We start from the raw sequence: 21,763 nt of genomic DNA on the forward strand, positions 1-21,763 counted from the left end.
GGATCACGCGCGCTTGGCATTGTAAATTGGCGTGGGATCGCACGCAACGGTCCAGATCAAGCGCGCCGTCTCTTTCTTTTTCCACCTGCTCCACACCCCGAGCGAATTAAGCAAGCCCCGTGTCTACGTGCAACGAGTACGTACGTAGCTCATTTTGTCTAGCGTGATCCACTGTAAATCTCGTGTACTCTGGACCGCTTTCTCGGAGAAAGTTTGTAGCCGGGCCGGCGAGCATTCCGATCGATCCGACGACTAGGTAAATGTAAACACTCGCCGTGCAGATCCGGATCGATCGTGGGGTGGTGCGCCGAGGACTCCTCCGGCTTCCAGTTCCGAAGCCACGCCTCGGCACGAGCGCAGCAGGTCTACCACCACCACCACGTCCTCCTCACTCTCTTCCGAGGTGCGCACATGGTTGCATGCTGCATAAACATTCTGCACCGCTCTGGTCCACGGTAGGTACTACGACTTATATATATGGGCTCACTGCAGCGTGCCAGCAGCGGCTGCGACATGGCGACGGAGCTGGAGAAGCAAGGCAGCGATCAGGGCGAGACGTCATTGTCGTCGGCGCGGGTGCGGCTTCTGGAGCGAGAGGTGGCGGTGGCGAAGCAGACGGAGGCGAGGATGCTGGAGTCCCTGATCCACCGGACCAAGGAGCTGGAGCAAGCCAAGGTCGCGCTCCAGGAGGCCAAGCTCGAGGCCGCCACGCTGCGGCAGGGCGCCGGGCCCGCGCAGGGGCAGTGGAGCGTCATGGACCTCATGTTCGGCGGCGTCGACGAGGAGATCAACGGGCTGAGGGGCAGCCTCCGGTCGGCGCTGGCCGCCGAGGAGAGGAGCCGGACGGCGGCGGACGACCTCGCCGCCGCGCTCTCCGCCGTCACCTCGGAGGCCAAGCAGGTGAAGGCGTGGCTGTCTGACGCGCAGGCCGAGCTGGAGCGCGCCAACGCCGAGGCCGGCCGCCTCGAGGGCCTGCTGCGCGCCGCCGAGGCGGACCTGCGGTCGGCGACCGAGCAGCTCGACGGCGTCATGTCGGAGTGGAAGGAGGCCGCGGCCGCGTGGCGCGCAAGGGAGAAGGCGATGCTCGGACGCGCCCACGCGGCCGAGGAGGACGCCGACGGCGCCCGGCGTGAGAACGCCGAGCTGGCCGAGCTGCACCGGGCGGCCGGCCACGAGAACGGCGGCCTGCGGCGCGCGCTGGAGCGAGCGGTGGAGGAGGCCAACGCGGCCAACGAGTCCCTCGAGTTCGCGGGCAGCGAGAACTCGAAGCTCCGCGACGCCATCGCCGAGAAAGAGCGCGCCATGGGGTCCCTGAGGCTGGAGAACGAGTCGCTCAAGGCCAGCGAGGCTGCCGCGCAGGGGCGTGCCGTGGATCTAAGCAACCAGCTCACGGCGGCAACCCAAAATGCGGCCGCTGCCGCCGATGGAGGCACGGGCGGCGGAGAGAAGGCAGCGGCGGGGCTGCTACTGGAGAAGTGGAAAGCCGACGCGCAGGGGAAGCTCGGTGCGGCAGCGTTCCTGGACTCCGGCAGGGTGATGGCCGCGGGCCGGAAGGATCGGATGTTCGCGTCCATCAGCAACCTCGCGGAGCTGAGGTCCGCGGCGGCGGCGGCGGCCATGGACGATTACGACTACGAGTTCGACCACTTCGATGGCGGAAGACAGTACGGTGGCTTGGAGCATGCCATGAAGCACAAGAAGAGGAGGTCCGTTCTGCGCAAATTCGGTGATTTTTTTAGGAGGAGAAGCCTGCACAAGTCAGACTTTGCGCCGGTTCTATAGCTAGGTGGATAGTACTATTTGTGTGATGCTTTGCATTGTGTGTTTGCATGATACCCGTACTGTGAAATACACCCATAATAAATGCTACTCTGTTCATATACAAGATGTTCTAATTATTTTGTGAATCAAATGTATGCAGACACGTTTTAACGCATTTGTTCATTCATTTCAATCCATATATAGTCTATATTAAAATATCTAAATTATATAGTACTCCCTCTGTAAACAAATATAAGAGCATTTAGATCACTACTTTAGTGTTTTTTTGCAGGGAAACCTTAGAGAGCTTTATTCAACAAACGTGCTCGCTGAGCAGTCAGCCAATAGGCTGCTGATCAGGAACGGGGGAGTAGAGTCTAACCAGCTCTCAGTCACAGAAAGCGTACAAGCACGCTTCGCACACAAGTGTGCTGGACCGTTCGCTGATCTCATTACATGTTGAACAGTAAAAGAAGTAAAGCTAAGAGCTAGCTCTCCTATTTCATCTAGGATAGGTGATATCACTGAGCGGTCAGTGTAGCGAGAGTTCCAGAGGTTTACTGCCTCAAGACACTCAGTCTCCATGATCACATGCGTGTAGCCTCGTAGTGTTGCGAGTAATACTCCTTCCTTGAGCGCTAGAGCCTCCGCGATGAGAGGGTCTGTCACCCCCGGGATCGGCTTGCACCATGCACCCTTGAAGCCCGATGCCGAACGAGCGATGCCACCCGCCCCTGCGTTGCCATCATCGAGATGAGTAGCAGCGTTAGTGTTGATTTTCATGTATTCATCGTCGGGCGGCCGCCATCCAAAACCTGGCAGCATAGAAACTTGCTGCTTCGGTAGCTCAAGTAGAGCTAGATCCTCACGTATCCGTCTTACTGAAAAGACAGGATCAATGCCATCCCGTTCGTGTGTTAGCCGGTTTCGAGATGTCCAGATAGCCCACATCACCGTGACAAGGATCGCTCGTTCCTTCTCAGAAAAACGTTGATCACATAAAATGTCTTTGGACCATGTGCGGGGATGTAGTCTTGGCAAGTTGATATCAAAGAGCAGTCGGGTTTCCTCCCAAAACCGGCGAGCATGTGAGCAATGCATAAGTGCATGCTCCAGATCTTCTTCCCTTGCCAAACAAACCTTGCAGGTGCTAATCTGCTTTATGTGGCAACGTTTGAGAGTGCACTCGTCCGGTAAGATCCCTCTCATCACACGCCACCAAAACACCTTGACTTTTGGGACTACTTTGAGTTTCCATATGGCATTCCACACATGTTGTTGATCCACTGAAGTGCCGGTAACCTGCCCCTCATCTAGAGCCTGTCGCTCTTTTTGGTTCACGAGAGCACGATACGCCGATTTAACAGAGTAAATGCCTGACTTCTCAAAGGCCCATGCATAGAAGTCTTCGCCCCCGCCGTGCCGCAACGGACTGTTCAGAATGGCTGCGGCGTCCGGCGCGATGAAGATCTTCCGAACCCGCTCCGTCCGCCATGTCCAGCTCAGTGGGTCTATCAATTCATTCACGGTTTGCACCATGGTGTTAGCTGGACGTAACAGAGGAGACATCTTGATGGTGGAAGGAATCCATTTATCCTCCCATATTGATATGGACGATCCGTCGCCTACTCGCTTCACCAGACCGGCCTGCAGTGCTTCACGGCCCGCCACAATTGCCCGCCAGGTAGCGGATGAGGACTTGGGAACCGAAGCATGTAGGAAATCTGTGTCTGGGAAATATCTTCCTTTCATCACCTTGGCACAAAGGGAGTTCGGATTCATCATAAAACGCCATCCATGCTTCCCTAGTAAGGCCAAGTTGAACATACGGAGATCGCGGAAACCCATTCCGCCCTTGCACTTGGGCGTGGCCAGCTCGTCCCAGGCAATCCAGTGCAAGGATCGTTTATCTAGGGAGCTCCCCCACCAGAATTTCGCCATGCTGGACGTGAGGCCTTTGCACACCTTCTTTGTCAGAAGAAAACAGCTCATGCTGAAAGTAGGAATCGCCTAAACAATTGACTTGATAAGTGCTTCCCGGCCGGCGCATACAAATAAGCGTTCGGACCAGCCTTGCATTTTCCCTCTAGCTCGATCGCCCAAGTGTTCAAACGTTCCACTATTGATTTTGCCAACGGCTGTAGGTAGGCCAAGGTATCGCTCTGAAAACGCTTCAACTTGGACACCTAGCAGTTGCTTCAAAGTTTGCCTGAGATCTGTAAGGGTATTCGGACTGAAATAAATGGCACTCTTACTTCTGTTTACACATTGTCCGGAAGCATCACCATAGATCTCAAGAATCTGATTAAGTCTTGTTGCACTTTCCATATTCGCCTTGATGAAAATAAGGCTATCATCAGCGAACAAGAGATGATTCACCCATGGGGCTCTGAAGTTTACTCGAATACCTCTGTCAACATAGTTGCCATAGTTCTTTAAGAGAGATGAGAAGCCCTCGGCACAAAGGAGAAACAAATAGGGAGATATTGGACATCCTTGCCGAAGTCCTCTGGATGGGGAAAAATATGGTAGCAGCTCTCCGTTCACCCGGACTGCAAAGCGAACGGAAGTGACACATTTCATGATCAGCCTCACCATATTGACCCTGAACCCAAGTTTCATTAGGATTAACTCCAAGAAATGCCATTCCACCCTGTCATAGGCTTTCGTCATGTCAAGTTTGACTGCACAGGTGAAAATTTTCCCTTTCTTTCGTCTCTTCATCGTATGAACACTTTCAAAAGCAACCAGGACGTTATCAGTAATCAAACGGCCAGGGACGAAAGCACTTTGTTCTTCACTAATAATATCATCCATGCACATGCGCAAGCGGTTGGCAATCACCTTGACAGCCACTTTATATGAAACAGGACAAAGTGCAATGGGACGATACTGTGAGATACTTTGGGGGTGACGTACCTTTGGAATCAACGTGATTGATGTATCATTTATGCCCGTGGGTAGTTCGCCACCATTGAGAAAATTCAACACCGCCTTGGTAACATCTTCTCCCAGAAGTTCCCAGTGACGCTGGAAAAAGCCCGCCGTGAAACCGTCCACTCCTGGCGCCTTGGATGGAGCCATTTGGAACAGAGCCTGGCACACTTCGGGTGGTTCGAACGGTTTGCATAGGAGATCGTTCATAGCCGGGGTAACCCGGGTAGGAACATGTGATAACAGCGCATTGGCATCATGGACGCCTTGCGACGAATAAAGAGCCTGATAAAAGGCTAAAATTTCCTCTTTCACTTCTGAACCCGTAGCACAAACAGATCCATCTGCTCTCATGAGAGAAGCTATTCTATTAGTGCGCTGACGCTGCCTTGCTTGTGCCTGGAAGTAGGCCGTGTTGCGGTCTCCCTCGCGCAACCATGGGACTCGCGATCGTTGCCGAAGCCAAACCTCTTGGAGACGGAGCGTATCTCTTAACTGAACCACAATTCTTTTCTCCTCTTCCGTTGGGCCGCGGCCAACTGAATGGCGTCGTAGCCAATCGAGTCGTTTTTGCAGGTTACGTACCGATTTCGACAGGCTACCAAATTCTCGGGCTCCCCAAGGCTCGAATTGCTGTTGAAGCTCCCCAAGGGAGTCCATTATACCTTGCATACCAGGGTTGCGATCATGACTGCGCCAAGAGGTCGCTATGAGCTGCTCGTAGTCCTGGTGTGACTGCCAGATATTCTCATAACGGAATTGTTTTTTCTTGAACGAGCGATGTGGGAATGCGTGGTGTCTGAATTCTGTCACAACAAAGCAATGATCTGACTCCACTGCACACACATGCCGTACTCGTGTGTGTTCAAACTTCAGTCTGAACTCTTCGTTGGCAAAGGCCCTGTCGAGCCTTACCTTGACATTTGCATTTCCGGATTGACGATTGTCCCACGTGTACGGAACACCTGACCAACCTAGGTCCTGGAGAGCACACTCATCGGTCACTTCGCGGAAATTCCTCATCTGCCACTCAGGCCGGGCTGACATGCTGAAGTGTTCATGGGGATAGAGGGTTTCGTTGAAGTCACCAACGCAAAGCCATGCATCGTGAGGTATGGCATGCAGAGTGCACATAAAGCGCCAACTATGGTGGGGGTCTGCTGCTTTCGGCGCTCCATAGAACCCCGTGAAGCGCCAGCCGACCGAACTACCTGCATCCTCCCGCACCAGCACATCGATATGGTTCTTGCTGTAGTTCTTCAGTTCTACCGTCACGTCGCTGGACCAAAACAGTCCTATGCCTCCGTTCAGACCGTCGCTGTCCACACCGAAGCTGCCTGCAAACCCTAGGGTGTGCCGCAGATCCTCAACTCTCTTGCCTCTGATCTTTGTCTCCATGACAAAAACCAGAGCGGGCCCTTCTTGCCTCGCGATGTTGCGAAGCTCACGAACTGCCTCGGGGTTCCCAAGCCCCCGGCAGTTCCAGCTTAGACAGTTCATGGCTCCTGGCAGGGCTGTCTAGCAGCTCCTGCCGAGTTGTCCGAAGTGGGGGTGTGTCTCTCTTCTTCTTTGGTGCGCGTTCCGCTTCCGTATCCACTGATGTACCCTCCCCAGCCGGCTGTACTAAACTCACCGGGATGATGACCATGTTGGTTTCTTGCTCTTGTTCAGAAGTAGCCAGTGCTGGCAAAGCTAAAGGTCTGTATACCTTCTTCGGGGTCCCAACTTTCCTTTTGTTTCCAATCGTGTTCCTTTTCCTAGGAGAGTTAACCTCGGGATCGCCATCTCTGGTTGAGCTAGTCTCTGGGGTTGCACTTTTAGCTGTTTTTGCACGATGCGCGTTCGTCCCAGAGTTCTCACCAGAGGAGGCCTTCTTCTTCTCCTCCGGTGCACGGAGGTTGGTTGAAAAGGGAAGATCGCCCTTCTCATCTCTGGTACCGGGCGTCGGGCAAACCAAGTCCGGATGGCCGAGGCGGCCACACGAAAAGCAAAAATTTTGGACTTGCTCATATTGGATATCATACCAGTCACGGCTACCACGAGCCGCATAATCAATTAGGATCCACCTTCTCAAAGGCTTCCTGACATCAATAGTTACTCTCGCCCTCAAAAAGCCCCCAACGGGATCAAACTGCACGTGTTTAGCATTAGGATCAATTTGCCTGGCCACTACCTGACCCCGTTTCTCATTGCGCAGATTGAACGACAGGTTAGGAACCCTAGCCCAAATCTGCAGTTCGTTGAACTGGAGTTCAGATGGTTGCATGCATTCAGAAAATTCCGAGAGGATGACCGCATGCTTGCTGATGTGCCACGGGCTGCCTTCCCAGACGCGATCGCGGTCGCGCTTGGTGGGGAAATCCGCCACAAAGGTGTTCTCTCCGACAGAATTGAAACTCAAACCCTTAGGGTTTCCCCAAGCAGGACGGAGGGCATTGGAGATCGTCTGAATATGGAGTGTGTGGCGATGGAGCACCTTGCCCGCCAGCGACCACTTCGTCGGTTCCTCCTCGTCGACGTCGTCGATCACCAATGGTGTAGCTTCTTCTTCAGTCAGATCTAACTTGCCCATTGCCTCCTCTAGTCTAGCCCGCGCAGCGCGCGGCGAGAGAGATCCTTCCTTTCCTTTGTCGGCGCCGGATTGAGACATCCTGGCGCCGCCCGAGTGCGTCGCGTCGATCGAGATCGATCGCGCGCCGTCGTTTCCCCTCGAAACCCTAGTCGCAGAACGAGAGCCGCCTAGGTTTTCGGGGAACCTGCTGTGAATAAAGGGAGTAGTAAATATGACAGGTAGAAAATTAGGCCCCTGGCCCAACTACTCAAGACTCCCCCACTACATACTTTTTTTTTTTGGAAAAGGAGGAAGAGCCCCGGCCTCTGCATTTGGGCGATGCATGCAAACTACTTAATAATCTTTCACACCGCCACACGAGAAACAACATGATTAGTGGTATTGCGCAAAACATAAAACGTGGCATGATTTCATTAGTGTACCAAAGGTGTGCGTGCTTTAGACCATAGAAATGTTTATCTGGTTGCGAGTATCTCTTCATGCAATTGTCGGCATTCCTCACGGATGACCAACTATTATCACATTATTAGACTGAAAATATCAAAGTCCATTTTAGTATATGTACGTGCTTCAGGCAACACTGATGCCATTAATCGGTGTTGGCCAGGTTGAGGGACTAGGTCGCGGAGTGTTGTTCGTGTCCAACGGGATTAGGAGCGTCGTAGAAAGATCCTCCATCCCTCGACTAATATAACAAAGAAAAAAAAGGAATTAGTGTCGCATGTACAACAAGGACTTTGAGTCCGGCTATTCGTGCATTGGTAACAGGCACTAGCAGATCGAGCAGAAAAAGAGGAGCAAAGCTTTGCTTTGTTCTTAGGAAAAAATACATGACTAAAAACACATTTTATTGTGATTTATACATACTATTTTACTCATGAGTTAAAGAATTTAGATTGGTAAAATATTTGCATTACATGTTATGCACAATGTAATATCTTAGTTCTTGACGTCAACAATTCAAATGCAAAGAAGTAGTTCACATGTGACATGTGCATCTATACACCTATAATAATTCAACTACAAAAAATTAATCACATGTGACCGTAGGACAGCCTGTCGACATAAAAAGTCGGTAACCAGTACAAAGGTTTTCACAGCGAGCAAGCCATGATAACCCCTCCCTCTCTCCATCCCTACCATGGTAACCAGTACCAACGACAAAAGGAAGCAAGCAGGCTGTAAGCACAACAAGCGATCAACCAGCTACATCACATGCTACATACAACAAGTGAAAGGAGTTCTTGAATTCATGGTGAGGCGTGCTTCTCTAATCTAGGAAGGTGTTGCCCCCCCCCCCCCCCCCCCCCCCCCCCCCCCCAAGTGCATAGGTTTGTAGGCAAGCGGCAATTTCCCTCGAGTCGATGACCTTAAGGTTTAGTGAACTAGTAGGAGCTTGGAGTTGCTACCAATGATCAATAACTGCACACACAAATATAGAAATTGTCTCGGCCCCCAACAAAACTAGTAAGATTGCCAGTCTTACTAACCTTGCTAGTTACAAGGATTAAAACAACTTGTGTTTGAATGAAATGATTGCCGCAAAAGCGTTTGATCAAGGTTGAAGCAATAGGGATGAATGGACTGGGAATTTTGTTGCTCGCCGAAGCTATATTTATTAACCTCAAAGCCACAATGTCCATGTGCGAGCATTTATCCTTGGATTATAGGTCCATAACAGTAGCTAGATGTCATTCTCTCTCCCTTCCTTCTCAATACAAAGATCACATGAGATGTCATACATAATTACGATCCATCTGATGTAATTCTTGATGTGTTTGTGTGGTGTGATGAATTGTAACTTTATGACCAGATCTATATATGATTCTTCTCATTCTTTTGATTTCTTTGTTGCATGATTTATAAACATATATGGTGGTCTGACCTACTTAGTCTTTCACTGACCATAATTTGATCCATGATATCCAAAAGAGAGTTGCATATCTTAGTTGGATTTAATTTTGCAAGCAATCCATCCCAATGACAATAGTCGTTAAAAAATGATCACATTATGCTATTGAAACTAAGGATAATAAGGTAGTTTACCAGATAGAGTATAACTAACCTATGTATGACCTCTGTCCCGAGTTTTCTATAGCAGACTCATACAAGATTTGATGATCCAGTGCGTGGTTTTTGGGCTAGCAAGGCAGGAGGCGGAAATTCATAAGATGCGTCCAATTGATCTAGCTAGCAAGCCACATTATTATGTGTCTCCCATCGATCCTTGTACTCTCTAGATACAGACAAATAATATGGATTGGAGGGATATTTTTTTCTAGGGAATGCCATTTAGCTAGATATATTGGTTATGAAAAACAATTACATCATTTATCATGATAAGTAAAATATATCTAGAGGGTTAGAATTCTATGTCGTAGTAATCTTATTACATGGGGGTTATCCGAATGAATTGTAATCTTATTGAATCCTAGCCTCACAACGTAAGTCCATCCCGAAGTGCGTATCGAGAAGTCATTTCTAGCGGGACGGTACGTAGTGGAGAATCTCTCACCATCCAAATGCCTCGTGATTCATGCAGTGGGAGGCCAGCGTATAATGTATAGTTTTGTACTGCATCCCACCTGGTAGTATATGTCATTAAGTCTAGCCGAAATAGGTCCCACCTCTCTGAATCACATGCATGCATGACAAGAATAGTGCATCTACTCTCTCTCCTCTGTCATCCAACAAATTCATCCTTTTATCCTTTAAAAAAAACATCCTTTTATTCTACCTTAGCCAATTGAAATTATTCATATCTTTTATACCTTAATCTGGTTTTTGAAACTTTTTACATAGTTGAACTCCTGGCGCCAAGACCTTACATTCTCAAACACGTTTAAATTTCAATGTTTCAATCCACTTATTCCACTCAATCTATATCAAAGTGTGAAACTAATTATTTGTGAAACTCGTTACTCTACTATGTTAATGTGATATTTGTGAAATATAACAGAAACTAGAATATATGAAATCGATAAGAATTACAGAAACTAGAGTATATTCCAGTCATTTAGAAAACTATAGTCAAAATGAATTATTTTTTCTGAACTATGAAAAATAGATTTTCTGTTATCTTATATTTGTGAATTATAACTGAACATAAATTATCAGTTTCAACTCTTTGAATTGACCAGTGTCACAAATGCCATCTGTGCCTGCATCATAACGAAGCGGCGGCGGAGGAACACGCGTGCCCTTGCTTGAGAGCAAAATCGGGTGGTCCGTGTCATGGTCCGACTGCCCCCGGAAGAGGATAAGGATGGCAGCGACAGGTCGCTCAGCTCTGGCGAGAGCAAATCTGGCTAGATCCATTTTACGTTTTCGACTGCTACTTCTATGAGAAAGATAGCAAAGACTCCAGAAAAGGCAAGGGCAATCGTGGATGAGCTTCTCCATAGGTAATATGTAGGTAGAACATGTCAAATTTCGGTAGTCCTATGACATGTTCAGATGTACTGGTCGGATGATGTGTGTTGCCAGTTACGAATCTAGGACACAGGTCTGGGGCATGATGCACAAATCCTTTGTATTCTATAACAAAATACAGGCGGCCCCGGCCCTGCCTAATGGGCTGGATCCGCTCCTGCATGTTGCATCGTTTACGTCCGCTGCATGCGTTTTGAATAAATTTGAGGTTTACTAATTGAGATGTCGGGTTATGCGATTAATATTTTAAGATATGATCGGTCACTGTCCATGAATACATCCAGTCACATTTGTAGACAGAAATGATTCATTAGGTCCGGCTCACTACCGAAACAGGGTTCGATGCCGACGTCCAAATGTATGCCGACGGCCCCCGTCAGCCTACTCCAAGCTATGTCGACAGCTGGGTCCAGGCCGCCGGCACACAATGGCCGTCAGGCTATCACCGGCTACGCCGACGGCCCCGTCGGCAAAGAAAAGCCGTCGGCTTATCCCAGACTCCGCCTACAGCTGCCGTCGGCATATACGGGCTGTCGGCATATATGCGGGCCCGCCGACCATGCTCGTGACGGGCGGCTAACGGCGTCGGATCTATGCCGACGGCGGAGACGGGCGGCCGTCGGCATAGATACGGGTGACACGCCATCGATCCAAACCGCACCGACCAAGACCTATGCCGACGGCTGCCGTCGGCATAGATGAACGACATCGATCCGCGGCGCGCCGTCCATCAGCCCTGGCCTAGGATATGCCGACGGCTTTGCTGTCGGCATAGTTTTTTAGCATTTCTTATAGAATTTTTTTGTTCCTTTTACGTATTATTATTTAATTTACTTACATGTAGTTGTTGGGGAACGTAGTAATTTTAAAAATTTTCCTACGCACACACAGGATCATGGTGATGCATAGCAACGAGAGGGGAGAGTGTTGTCCACGTACCCTCGTAGACCGAAAGCGGAAGCGTTAGCACAACGCGGTTGATGTAGTCGTACGTCTTCACGATCCGACCGATCCAAGTACCGAACGTACGGCACCTCCGAGTTCAGCACACGTTCAGCTCGATGACGTCCCGCGAACTCCGATTCAGCAGAGCTTCACGGGAGATTTCCGTCAGCACGACGGCGTGATGACGGTGATGATGTTGCTACCGACGCAGGGCTTCGCCTAAGCACCGCTACAATATGCCCGAGGTGGAATATGGTGGAGGGGGGCACCGCACACGGCTGAAATAGATCAACATATCAACTTGTGTGTCTAGAGGTGCCCCCTGCCCCCGTATATAAAGGATCATGGGGAGGAGGGAAGGAAATATGCCCTAGAGGCAATAATAAAGTTATTAATTATTTCCTTATATCATGATAAATGTTTATTATTCATGCTAGAATTGTATTAACCGGAAACATAATACTTGTGTGAATACATAGACAAATAGAGTGTCACTAGTATGCCTCTACTTGACTAGCTCGTTGATCAAAGATGGTTATGTTTCCTAGCCATAGACATGAGTTGTCATTTGATTAACGGGATCACATCATTAGGAGAATGATGTGATTGACTTTGACCCATTCCGTTAGCTTAGCACTTGATCGTTTAGTATTCTGCTATTGCTTTCTTCATGACTTATACATGTTCCTATGACTATGAGATTATGCAACTCCCGTTTACCGGAGGAACACTTTGTGTGCTACCAAACGTCACAACGTAACTGGGTGATTATAAAGGAGCTCTACAAGTGTCTCCGAAGGTACTTGTTGGGTTGGCGTATTTCGAGATTAGGATTTGTCACTCCGATTGTCGGAGAGGTATCTCTGGGCCCACTCGGTAATGCACATCACTATAAGCCTTGTAAGCATTGTAACTAATGAGTTAGTTGCGGGATGATGTATTATGGAACTAGTAAAGAGACTTGCCGACAATGAGATTGAACTAGGTATTGAGATACCGACGATCGAATCTCGGGCAAGTAACATACCGATGACAAAGGGAACAACGTATGTTGTTATGCGGTTTGACCGATAAAGATCTTCATAGAATATGTAGGAGCCAATATGAGCATCCAGGTTCCGCTATTGGTTATTGACGGGAGACGTGTCTAGGTCATGTCTACATAGTTCTCGAACCCGTAGGGTCCGCATGCTTAAAGTTCGATGACGATTGTATTATGAGTTTTTGTGTTTTGATGTACCGAACATAGTTCGGAGTCCCGGATGTGATCACGGACATGACGAGGAGTCTCGAAATGGTCGAGACGTAAAGATCGATATATTGGATGACTATGTTCGGACACCGGAATGGTTTCGGGGAGTTTCGATCATATACCGGAGTACCGGGGGGTTACCGGAACCCCCGGAGTGTTTGATGGGCCAAGATGGGCCTTAGTGGAGAAGAGGAGGGGCGGCTAGGGCTGGCCGTGCGTCCCCTCCCCCTCTAGTCTGAATTGGACAAGGACGGGGGGGGGGGGGGCGCCCCCTTTCCTTCCTCCCCTCTCCTTCCCTTCCTTTCCCCCTCCTACTCCAACTAGGAAAAGAGGGAGTCCTACTCCCGATGGGAGTAGGAATCCTCCCTGGCGCGCCCTCCTCCTGGCCGGCGGCCTCCTCCCCCTGATCCTTTATATACGGGGGCAGGGGGGCACCTCTAGATACACAAGTTGATCTATTGATCTATTCCAGCCGTGTGCGGTGCCCCCTCCACCATATTCGACCTCGGTCATATCGTAGCGGTGCTTAGGCGAAGCCCTGCGTCGGTAGCAACATCATCACCGTCATCACCCCGTCGTGCTGACGGAACTCTCCCGTGAAGTTCTGCTGGATCGGAGTTCGCGGGACGTCATCGAGCTGAACGTGTGCTGAACTCGGAGGTGCCGTACGTTCGGTACTTGGATCAGTCGGATCGTAAAGACGTACGACTACATCAACCGCGTTGTGCTAACGCTCTTCCGCTTTCGGTCTACGAGGGTACGTGGACAACACTCTCCCCTCTCGTTGCTATGCATCACCATGATCCTGTGTGTGCGTAGGAATTTTTTTGAAATTACTACGTGTAAGTGCATCTAGTGCCCCTTAGTGATTTTGGTGTATTGAAGACTTATAGTTTAAGGGACTAATGTGTTTATGAGTGTACACAGGTCTATAAGTCTATAAGGAGTTTGATATTTACAGAGAAATTCGACCCCTAAAAATGAAGTTCTTCGACTGAAGACTTTGGATTTCTGAAGACTTTCTGAAGACTTTGAAAGTGAAGAAATTGGTGTGACCTTGAAGACTTGGTATTCATTTGAGGAACATGAAGCGTGAAGACTTTTGTTTTCGTAGTTTCATTTTCTCTTTCTTGAGTCATAGGAAACACCGTACTGTTAAAGGGGGTCGAGGAAATACTAAGGAAAAATTTCCATGTGATGCTCAACTCAAAATCCTACACCTACCAATCCCTTCGAGTGAAGCCATTGGAAATCTCATACAGTTCAGTCATATTCTTCAGTGACAGAGATGAAGCTCTTCTGGTCTCTGAGGAATTTGTTCTGACCGAGGAGTTAGGAATTTGCCAGTGCGGATTGCCTACATAGTGAGGAACATGATAGCCCTGAGGAATTTGAGCCTCATATTTCCGACCGTTGCTGTGCTACGCGCCAGCTGTCCCAAAATATCTTATCCACCTAACGGTCATATCATTAAAGGGCATTTATGTCTTATCATGTCGGGCTGCTCCCTAGGCTATTAATAGCTGCCCCCTACAACCACTAGCTGGTTGGCTGCTCCGAGAGAAACTGACATTTGTCATTTGAGAGCATCCCATCCTCCGAGGACTTTGAGCGAAATCATCAAGTGAGGAAAACCCAAACCCAAACACCTACAAACCCAAAGTGATTGAGCATCTCTGAAGAGATTGATCCTGCATGGATCCGACGCTTGTTACCTTTGAAGACTGTGCTTCTTCCAGACGGTTAGGCGTCATGGTCTAGAGCATCCAAGAGGAATTGTGGATCACCGAGTGACTGAGTTTGTGAAGGTTCGGAAGTCACCTGAAGACTTACCACGAGTGATTGGGCGAGGTTTGTGTGACCTTAGCTCAAGGGGAATACGGTGAGGACTAAGTGTCCTGGACTGCGTGTTCAGGACTGGGTGTCCGGGACTGTGTGTCCTCAGGTATAAATACCTAGCCGCTCCAACCAGATGTACAACTGAGACAACAGTTGGAACTGGTCTACCAAATCATTGTCTTCACCAAGCTTACTGGTTCTATTTCCTCAACTCTTTCATTTCCTCATTACTGTGTTGTGTGCTTGTCATATCTGTGTTTGAAGACTTTGACAGAAGACTTTCTCAATTTCCTCAGTTCAATTTCTTCAGTCTGTTTGTCTTCATCCTGTGCTATCCTGTGTTTACGCTTTCTGTACTCTGTGTTTGTCTTCATTTCATCATGATGACCATGCCTATGTTCTGCTATGCTTACTCTTGAGTACTTATTCCGCTGCAAGTAGTTCTTTGCTAAGGAATTTCCTCACCCGCAAATTCCTCAGTGAAGAATTCATAAAAATCGCCTATTCACCCCCCCTCTATTCGATATAACGCACTTTCACTACGTTCCCCAACAGTGGCATCCGAGCCTGGTTTTATGCGTAGATGTTATATGCACGAGTAGAACACAAGCGAGTTGTGGGCGATACAAGTCATACTGCTTACCAGCATGTCATACTTTGGTTCGGCGGTACTGTTGGATGAAGCGGCCCGGACTGACATTAAGCGTACGCTTACGCGAGACTGGTTCTACCGACGTGCTTTGCACATAGGTGGCTGGCAGGTGTCAGTTTCTCCAACTTTAGTTGAACCGAGTGTGGCTATGCCCGGTCCTTGAGAAGGTTAAAACAACACTAACTTGACGAACTATCGTTGTGGTTTTGATGCGTAGGTAAGAACGGTTCTTGCTCAGCCCGTAGCAGCCACGTAAAACTTGCAACAACAAAGTAGAGGACGTCTAACTTGTTTTTGCAGGGCATGTTGTGATGTGATATGGTCAAGGCATGATGCTATAGTTTATTGTATGAGATGATCATGTTTTGTAACCGAGTTATCGGCAACTGGCAGGAGCCATATGGTTGTCGCTTTGTTGTATGCAATGCAATCGCCCTGTAATTGCTTTACTTTATCACTAAGCGGTATAGATAGTCGTAGAAGCAATAGTTGGCGAGACGATAATAATGCTACGATGGAGATCAAGGTGTCGCGCCAGTGACGATGGTGATCATGACGGTGCTTCGGAGATGGAGGTCACAAGCACAAGATGATGATGGCCATATCATATCACTCATATTGATTGCATGTGATGTTTATCTTTTATGCATCTTATTTTTCTTAGATCAACGGTAGCATTATAAGATGATCTCTCACAAAATTTCAAGGTATAAGTGTTCTCCCTGAGTATGCACTGTTGCGAAAGTTCTTAGTGCTGAGACACCACGTGATGATCGGGTGTGATAGGCTCTACGTTCAAATACAACGGGTGCAAAACAGTTGCACACGCGGAATACTCAGGTTAAACTTGACGAGCCTAGCATATGCAGATATGGCCTCAGAACACTGAGACCGAAAGGACGAGCGTGAATCATATAGTAGATATGATCAACATAGTGATGTTCACCATTGAAAACTACTCCATCTCACATGATGATCAGACATGGTTTAGTTGATTTGGATCACGTGATCACTTAGATGATTAGAGAGATGTCTATCTAAGTGGGAGTTCTTAAGTAATATGATTAAATTGAACTTAAATTTATCATGAACTTAGTACCTGATAGTATTTTGCTTGTCTATGTTATTGTAGATAGATGGCCCGTGCTGTTGTTCTATTGACTTTTAATGCGTTCCTTGAGAAAGCAAAGTTGAAAGATGATGGTAGCAATTACACGGACTGGGTCCATAACTTGAGGATTATCCTCATTCCTGCACAGAAGAATTATGTCCTGGAAGCACTGCTAGGTGCCTGACCTGCTGCAGGAGCAACACCAGATGTTATGAGCGTCTGGCAGAGCAAAGCTGATGACTACTCGATAGTTCAGTGTGCCATGCTTTACGGCTTAGAACCGGGAATTCAACGACGTTTTGAACGTCATGGAGCATATGAGATGTTCCAGGAGTTGAAGTTAATATTTCAAGCTAATGCCCGGATTGAGAGATATGAAGTCTCCAATAAGTTCTATAGCTGCAAGATGGAAGTGAATAGTTCTGTCTGTGAGCATATACTCAAAATGTCTGGGTATAACAATCACTTGATTCAACTGGGAGTTAATCTTCTGGATGATAGCGTCATTGACAGAATTCTTCAATCACTGCCACCACGCTATAAGAGCTTCGTGATGAACTATAACATGCAAGGGATGGATAAGACAATTCCCGAGCTCTTCGCAATGCTAAAGGCTGCGGAGGTAGAAATCAAGAAGGAGCATCAAGTGTTGATGGTCAACAAGACCACCAGTTTCAAGAAAAAGGGCAAAGGGAAGAAGAAGGGGAACTTCAAGAAGAACAGCAAACAAGTTGCTGCTCAGGAGAAGAAACCCAAGTCTGGACCTAAGCCCGAGACATAGTGTTTCTACTGCAAACAGACTGGTCACTGGAAGCGGAACTGCCCCAAGTATTTGGCGGATAAGAAGGATGGCAAGGTGAACAAAGGTATATGTGATATACATGTTATTGATGTGTACCTTACTAATGCTCGCAGTAGCACCTGGTTATTTGATATTGGTTCTGTTGCTAATATTTGCAACTCAAAACAGGGACTACAGATTAAGCGAAGATTGGCTAAGGACGAGGTGACGATGCGCGTGGGAAATGGTTCCAAAGTCGATGTGATCGCGGTTGGCACGCTACCTCTACATCTACCTTCGGGATTAGTTTTAGACCTGAATAATTGTTATTTGGTGCCAGCGTTGAGCATGAACATTATATCTGGATCTTGTTTGATGCGAGATGGTTATTCATTTAAATCAGAGAATAATGGTTGTTCTATTTATATGAGTAATATCTTTTATGGTCATGCACCCTTAAGGAGTGGTCTATTTATATTAAATCTCGATAGTAGTGATACACATATTCATAATATTGAGGCCAAAAGATGCATAGTTGATAATGACAGTGCAACTTATTTGTGGCACTGCCGTTTATGTCATATTGGTGTAAAGCGCATGAAGAAACTCCATTCCGATGGACTTTTGGAATCACTTGATTATGAATCACTTGGTACTTGCGAACCATGCCTCATGGGCAAGATGACTAAAATGCCGTTCTCCGGAACTATGGAGCGAGCAACAAATTTGTTGGAAATCATACATACATATGTATGTGGTCCGATCAATGTTGAGGCTCGCGGTGGGTATCATTATTTTCTCACCTTCACCGATGATTTAAGCAGATATGAGTATATCTACTTAATGAAACATAAGTCTGAAACATTTGAAAAGTTCAGAGAATTTCAGAGTGAAGTTGAAAATCATCGTCACAAGAAAATAAAGTTCCTACGATCTAATCGTGGAGGAGAATATTTGAGTTACGAGTTTGGTCTGCATTTGAAACAATGTGGAATAGTTTCGCAACTCACGCCACCTGGAACACCACAGTGTAATGGTGGGTCCGAACGTCATAATCATACTTTACTAGATATGGTGCGATCTATGATGTCTCTTACTGATTTGGCGCTATCATTTTGGGGTTATGCGCTAGAGACAGCTGCATTCACGTTAAATAGGGCACCATCAAAATCCGTTGAGACAACGCCTTATGAACTATGGTTTGGCAAGAAAACAAAGTTGTCGTTTCTTAAAGTTTGGGGCTGCGATGCTTATGTGAAAAAGCTTCAACCTGATCAGCTCGAACCCAATTCGGAGAAATGTGTCTTCATGGGATACCCAAAAGAGACTGTTGGGTACACCTTCTATCACAGATCCGAAGGCAAGACTTTTGTTGCTAAATTTGGATCCTTTCTAGAGAAGGAGTTTCTCTCGAAAGAAGTGAGTGGGAGGAAAGTAGAACTTAATGAGGTAACTGTACCTGCTTCCTTATTGGAAAGTAGTTCATCACAGAAACCGGTTCCTGTGACGTCTATACCAATTAGTGAGGAAGCTAATGATGATGATCATGAAACTTCAGATCAAGTTGCTACTAAACCTCGTAGATCAACCAGAGTAAGATCCGCACACGAGTGGTATGATAATCCTGTTCTGGAGGTTATGTTACTAGACCATGACGAACCTACGAACTATGAAGAAGCGATGGTGAGCCCAGATTCCGCGAAATGGCTTGAAGCCATGAAATCTGAGATGGGATCCATGTATGAGAACAAAGTGTGGACTTTGGTTGACTTGCCCGATGACCGGCAAGCCATTGAGAATAAATGGATCTTCAAGAAGAAGACTGACGCTGACAGTAATGTTACTGTTTATAAAGCTCGACTTTTTGCAAAAGGTTTTAGACAAGTTCAAGGGATTGACTACGATGAGACTTTCTCACCCGTAGCGATGCCTAAGTCTGTCCGAATCTTGTTAGCAATTGCCGCATTTTATGATTATGAAATTTGGCAAATGGATGTCAAAACTGCATTCTTGAATGGATTTCTGGAAGAAGAGTTGTATATGATGCAACCGGAAGGTTTTGTCGATCTGAAGGGAGCTAACAAAGTGTGCAAGCTCCAGCGATCCATTTAAGGACTGGTGCAAGCCTCTCGGAGTTGGAATAAACGTTTTGATAGTGTGATCAAAGCATATGGATTTATACAGACTTTTGGAGAAGCCTGTATTTACAAAAAAGTGAGTGGGAGCTCTGTAGCATTTCTGATATTATATGTGGATGACATATTGTTGATCGGAAATGATATACGATTTCTGGATAGCATAAAGGGATATTTGAACAAGAGTTTTTCAATGAAGGACCTCGGTGAAGCTGCTTATATATTGGGCATCAAGATCCATAGAGATAGATCAAGACGCTTAATTGGACCTTCACATAGCACATACCTTGGTAAAGTTTTGAAGAAGTTCAAAATGGATCAGGCAAAGAAAGGGTTCTTGCCTGTGTTGCAAGGTGTGAAGTTGAGTAAGACACAATGCCTAACCAATGCAGAAGATAGAGAGAAGATGAAAGATGTTCCCTATGCTTCAGCCATAGGCTCTATCATGTATGCAATGCTGTGTAGCAGACCTGATGTGTGCCTTGCTAAAAGTTTAGCAGGGAGGTACCAAAATAATCCAGGAGTGGATCACTGGATAGCGGTCAAGAACATCCTGAAATACCTGAAAAGGACTAAGGATATGTTTCTCATTTATGGAGGTGACAAAGAGCTAGTCGTAAATGGTTGTGTCAATGCAAGCTTTGACAATGATCCGGACGATTCTAAATCGCAAACCGGATACGTGTTTACATTGAAAGGTGGTGCTGTCAGTTGGTGCAGTTCTAAACAAAGCGTCATGGCGGGATCTACATGTGAAGCGGAGTACATAGCTGCTTCAGAAGCAGCAAATGAAGGAGTCTGGATGAAGGAGTTCATATCCGATCTAGGTGTTATACCTAGTGCATCGGGTCCAATGAAAATCTTTTGTGACAATACTGGTGCAATTGCTTTGGCAAAGGAATCCAGATTTCTCAAGAGAACCAAGCATATCAAGAGACGCTTCAACTCCATCCGGGATCAAGTCCAGGTGGGAGACATAGAGATTTGCAAGATACATACGGATCTGAATGTTGCAGACCCGTTGACTAAGCCTCTTCCACGAGCAAAACATGATCAGCACCCAGGCTCCATGGGTGTTAGAATCATTACTGTGTAATCTAGATTATTGACTCTAGTGCAAGTGGGAGACTGAAGGAAATATGCCCTAGAGGCAATAATAAAGTTATTATTTATTTCCTTATATCATGATAAATGTTTATTATTCATGCTAGAATTGTATTAACCGAAAACATAATACTTGTGTGACTACATAGACAAATAGAGTGTCACTAGTATGCCTCTACTTGACTAGCTCGTTGATCAAAGATGGTTATGCTTCCTAGCCACAGACATCAGTTGTCATTTGATTAACGGGATCACACCATTAGGAGAATGATGTGATTGACTTGACCCATTCCGTTAGCTTAGCACTTGATCGTTTAGTATTCTGCTATTGCTTCCTTCATCACTTATACATGTTCCTATGACTATGAGATTATGCAACTCCCGTTTACCGGAGGAACACTTTGTGTGTAACCAAACGTCACAACATAACTGGGTGATTATAAAGGAGCTGTACAGGTGTCTCCGAAGGTAGTTGTTGGGTTGGCGTATTTTGATATTAGGATTTGCCACTCCGATTGTCGGAGAGGTAACTCTGGGCCCACTCGGTAATGCATATCACTATAAGCCTTGCAAGCATTGTAACTAATGAGTTAGTTGCGGGATGATGTATTATGGAACGAGTAAAGAGACTTGCCGGTAACAAGATTGAACTAGGTATTGAGATACCGACGATCGAATCTCGGGCAAGTAACATACCGATGACAAAGGGAACAACGTATGTTGTTATGCGGTTTGACCGATAAAGATCTTCGTAGAATATGTAGGAGCCAATATGAGCATCCAGGTTCTGCTATTGGTTATTGACCGGAGACGTGTCTAGGTCATGTCTACATAGTTCACGAACCCGTAGGGTCCGCACGCTTAAAGTTCGATGACGATTGTATTATGAGTTTTTGTGTTTTGATGTACCGAAGATAGTTTGGAGTCCCGGATGTGATCACGGACATGACGAGGAGTCTCGAAATGGTCGAGATGTAAGGATCGAATATTGGATGACTATGTTCGGACACCGGAATGGTTTCGGGGAGTTTCAGACATATACCGGAGTACCGGGGGGTTACTGGAACCCCCCGGGGAGTTTAATGGGCCAAGATGGGCCTTAGTGGAGAAGAGGAGGGGCGGCTAGGGCTGGCCGCGCGCCCCCTCCCCCTCTAGTCTGAATTGTACAAGGAGGGGGGCGGCGCCCCCTTTCCTTCCTCCCCTCTCCTTCCCTTCCTTTCCCCTCCTACTCCAACTAGGAAAAGA

The 21,763-nt window shown here is 47.2% G+C and overlaps 1 protein-coding gene across 1 annotated transcript; it reads left to right on the forward strand.

Annotated features, from left to right (window-relative positions):
* The first annotated feature begins 138 nt into the window (after window positions 1-138).
* Window positions 139-1,904, forward strand: LOC109748089 (uncharacterized). The gene is made up of 2 exons (XM_020307142.4): window positions 139-403; window positions 493-1,904. The coding sequence occupies exon 2, from the start codon at window positions 514-516 to the stop codon at window positions 1,780-1,782; it is 1,269 nt and encodes a 422-aa protein (XP_020162731.1). The 5' UTR covers window positions 139-403; window positions 493-513; the 3' UTR covers window positions 1,783-1,904.
* The last annotated feature ends 19,859 nt before the right edge of the window (window positions 1,905-21,763 follow it).

This window comes from Aegilops tauschii, chromosome 7 (assembly GCF_002575655.3).
Source record: "Aegilops tauschii subsp. strangulata cultivar AL8/78 chromosome 7, Aet v6.0, whole genome shotgun sequence".
NCBI classification, from domain to species: domain Eukaryota; kingdom Viridiplantae; phylum Streptophyta; class Magnoliopsida; order Poales; family Poaceae; genus Aegilops; species Aegilops tauschii.